General features: G+C 25.7%; 1 protein-coding gene across 1 annotated transcript; it reads right to left on the bottom strand.

Moving 5' to 3' along the window:
• Positions 1-26: 26 nt before the first annotated feature.
• LOC102678095 lies at positions 27-3,810 on the bottom strand. The gene is made up of 7 exons (XM_006607299.2): positions 3,173-3,810; positions 2,190-2,941; positions 1,748-2,068; positions 1,290-1,662; positions 888-1,209; positions 554-726; positions 27-219 (listed from the first exon to the last, which is right to left on the bottom strand). The coding sequence occupies exons 1-7, from the start codon at positions 3,401-3,403 to the stop codon at positions 181-183; spliced, it is 2,211 nt and encodes a 736-aa protein (XP_006607362.1). The 5' UTR covers positions 3,404-3,810; the 3' UTR covers positions 27-180.
• Positions 3,811-4,327: the final 517 nt, after the last annotated feature.

Genomic DNA, 4,327 nt, shown 5'->3' with positions numbered 1-4,327 from the left:
CCTAAAATAAATAAAAATAAATCAACTTTAAGACAAGTTTATTACACACAACAAAATGGAAGAAAAATTGACAATCATTACATAGGAAATATAATACATGATTACAAGAAGTTTGTTTATAATATTTAGTAACATTACATTGCGTATCTCGTAGGTTGCCAAGTTTGCAAAAATGACTAATCACCTATTAAATGTTGTTTTTTGTAACTGGCGAATCGTCTGAAACAGAATTATCTCATTAAAAATTCGATGATTGTTGAATACAAAATTTTTTTCTACCGAAAAAAATTTTGATTTGTTTTTTTTTTGCATTTCATGTTTGATATATCTTTGTATTTATTTTCCATTAATAATTTTTACTTTTTTTTTTTTGCATAATATTATACTGTAATAGTTAAGAAAATTTTATGAAGATTTTTTTAAAGAATTTATATAATTTCTATTTTAATATTTCTGTTTTCTTAATGAATAAAATTTTTTGTAAAAATTTGCAATTGATTGATATTATAAAATTTTTTCGTAGATTAAAAAGAACAATATAAATAAAACATACTCTTTTTGCATCCTCTAGGCTAACAGGAATATATTTTGAATTTACTGTCTGTGCTAGATTGCTGTAATTCCTATAAAGAATGTATTGATCCTTCAGCCATTGCCTTATCATTAATATTCTCTTCTGTAACTCAGCAACTTCATCTTTAGTATTGAACTTTGTATCTTCTATATCTATTATTTAAAAAATTAGCATTTATATAATAAAAAGAGGTGTATTTCATCATAATTTTATTTAAATTTATAAATTAATATAATTTCAAAAATAGATTAATTTTAAAAAAATATAAAGAATTTAATTAAAAATAAAAACATGAAGAAGAAAAATAATTTACCAGGCTTGATAAATGCTGCAATTTTTGGAAACTCTAGTGGTTTAAAAACAGGTAATTGAAATATCATAGAATCATTTGGATCAAATTCTAATTGTGTATGTTCTAACTCCAGTAAATAATTACGAATATCTTCACGTTCTTGTTGCAATTTTAAAATTGCTGCATATTTTTTTAAACGATGTGTTTGTTTGTAATCGAACTTTGAATGCTTTTCTTCAATTTTGCTATAATTTGATGATTTTCGATTTCTCGATGATTTTGAAGTTTTTTTGTTTTTAGTTTTTTTCTGTTTAATTTTTTCTTCGTGATTATATTCCTTGAACTATAAAGATTTTTAAAAAATTTACGATAACACATCAAAGAAATATAAAAATATTAAGATATATTTTTAAAAAAATTTACTGTTTTAATATTTTCTAAAGATGAAGCATCACTGTCATCATCTATGTTAGTAGTTATATTTGTAGGAGCAAGCTTCACTATCGTTTTACAATTTTTACAATGTATAGGTTTATCTGAAACTTCTAATGGCATTTGAATCCTGTTTCTTCTAACTATGGCATTAATTGCATCCTTATTCAATTTTCGTAAAGTACTAGTAACATCTGACTGTTTTGGAATCTCTCTTAAAAATTTATCTTCTTTGAAAATCATTTCTGAATCTCTATTTTCTACATTAATATTTAATTTTTCTTCTTCTATTCCATCAATGTTTTCTTCCTTGTTTTGTTCATTTAATAAGAAAATTTTCTTTTTTTCACTTTTTATACTTTTTCTACAATGAAAACAAATTTATAAAAAATACTTTATTTTTCTATTTTTACGTAAAATAAAAACTTCGGTTAACAATTGCTTCTTACATAGATGTTATAGATTCTTTCTCTCCTACATTAGTTTCTATGCTGTTTTCTTTACATTCCAATTTATCATATTCAGAAGCCACGGAAGAGTCAGTTTTCTCCTCTGCAATTTCATTGGACAACTTCCTATACTTTTTCCTTTTGAAGTGCTTTTTCATCGGTGTTATTTGTTTAGATAGCTTTAGAAGATTAATAGGTACTGCTTCGTCAACATTTTCTGTTATTCTTACATAATTTGATAGCTCTTCATCAAGACCGATATCACACTCGCTATTGCTCTGCATTATTTTTGGCGGAACTATTTCCACGATTTCTCTATCTCTAAAAATGAATATAATTGCGATTTCTTCAATTTTATTTTTTCTTAATTAATTACATCTTGTAAATAAAAAAAAAAAAAAGGAAAGAAAATGAAATATTGAAATCTTAATATATTTTTAACCTCTCTTCATTGATCACCGTTTTCGGAATAATTTTTGTTTGCTTGTGTGGAGTAATCTTGATCTGTTTTACCCCAGAAATTACAGTATCCTCTTCTAAAGTATTCTTTCTTTCTTCTACAGAACTGATTGATTCAATAGAACTTGAAGCTTCTTCAAAAGTATCATCTTCGTAGTGTATTTTTCGTTCCTCTCTAGAAGAAACTTTTTCTATAGAAATATTTTTATCCATTATATGTGATAATTCGGTTGTGATTTCACTTTTTTCTTCATTTATTCTGATAATTTCCTCTATTGTCGTTTCGTTATCATCGATGTTAGATATTGAAGAAACGTTATTCTCGATCATTATCATTCTAGATATATTCAATTTCTCGTCACTTTTTCTAGATGAAATCTCGTTCACAGATTTAATAGTTTCTGAGATTATTTCAGAAACATCTGATCGTTTGGAAAGTACTGTAGCAACAGAAGAATTATCACTGTTTCGTGAGGAATCTCCAGATCCTAACATAGGAATCTTAACTTTGACTTCAGAAATACTTTGCAAAGTTAAAATATTCTTAGGAGATACTTTTGCCTTTGAAATCTCTTTTTCCTCCCCAATTTCAATATTTTTATTTTCAATTATGGATTTTGTTTCAGGAGACATCATAAACGACTTTTTCAAGGTCAAGCTATTATTGACTGAAGATTCATCACCTTTTTCATGATTAATTGAAATCTTAATCTCCATTTTGGATTTAGGAGATGCCTATAGAAGTATTGAATAACTAAATAAAATAAGCATTATTTGAAAATTAGAAATTACAAAAGAATTATTTTAATTTTTTGAGATTCTAAAAAAATATCAATATAAATAATTTTTAAAAATAATTTTATTCTTCCTAATAATTTCCAAATTTAAATGTATCTTGTGTGACAAGAAAATTTTATTAATCATTTTATTAATCATTTTAAATAATATCTCAAATTGTAATCAAACCTTAGACTTTATTTCTTTTTCTGCAAGTATAATTGGTAAAATTGGATCTTCTGATTTATATTTATTATTTAAAGGCTTAGAATTAACTTGTAGGACCCTTGGAGAGCTTTCCGGAGAACTTTCAGTACTAATATTATTGTGAACTCGTTTACCCTCATTACGTTTTATATTATACTTCCTATCCATTTCCTTCAATCTCAACAAAGCAGCCGTCGCTTTTGAATGCAACATTTTTTCCTTTTTTTAATTTTTTCTATTTTCTTCTAGATCCATCCGCAGAGGAGGACTCCTCTGGTCTGACTGGACTTAACTGGCTTCACTTGTAAATTTTGTGGCAGGTTGACCGAAAAGTAATATGTCTACTAGAAGTCGTTGTCAAGGAAACAGATTTGTATACAATATGCTCTGAAACTTGATACGCCTCATGAACATATTCACCTCTATTAAGATACAATAAGTGGTTGCATCAACAAAAATACGAAACGTTGGATTAGTATCTATAATAAATGAGAAGTTTAATTCCTACATGGATAAAATAATCAAATTATTAATGTATATCCAATGAAAGAAAAAAAGACTGAATTTTATAACAAGACGTGAAATAATTTTGAACAATATTGGTTACATAATTTTCAAATATTATTATGTATGATAAGCTACTTGTTATTTAATGATTTATTTTATAGTTTAATTATATGAGTGTTTACAAATACTGGGAACTGGAAAATATTGAATTAGGTATAAATAATATTATTTAAATATAATATAAAAATAATAAATATAATTATTTTTTAATTTATTGTACAATTTCTATATATAATAATCTTAACTTGTCTTTATATATTATTAATATAAGATAATTCTAAATAATTTTATTTTATATATTTAAAAGAAATCAATAATTAAAAAGAAATTAAATTTAGTTCTATTTGAATATCGCTCCAATCAGTGATCAACAAGAAATTAACCAATAAGAATTTTGTTAAATTATTATTCCCAATCTTATATCATATCAACAATAGATAAAATGAAGTAATTGCTGACGTGAGGTTATGTGCGTATGGTATGGCTAAAACTGCCACGGCGCGGCGCTTTGTTGGTTGAGCGTGGTCAGCTCTGATTGGTGATTGCATGCTAGCCAATGAACACCCTCCA

Source organism: Apis dorsata, unplaced genomic scaffold (assembly GCF_000469605.1).
Source record: "Apis dorsata unplaced genomic scaffold, Apis dorsata 1.3 scaffold_4, whole genome shotgun sequence".
Lineage (NCBI taxonomy): Eukaryota > Metazoa > Arthropoda > Insecta > Hymenoptera > Apidae > Apis > Apis dorsata.
The sequence above is the reverse complement of the archived record's forward strand: the minus strand, read 5'-3'. Positions and strand labels throughout refer to the sequence as shown.

Coding starts and splice junctions, on each gene's coding strand:
- LOC102678095 (XM_006607299.2), bottom strand. CDS start 3,403: ATGTTGCATTCAAAAGCGACGGCTGCTTTGTTGAGATTGAAGGAAATG. Junction 2,942..3,172: donor AAAAAGAAATAAAGTCTAAG/GTTTGATTACAA, acceptor ATACTTCTATAG/GCATCTCCTAAATCCAAAAT. Junction 1,210..1,289: donor CTTTAGAAAATATTAAAACA/GTAAATTTTTTT, acceptor AAATCTTTATAG/TTCAAGGAATATAATCACGA.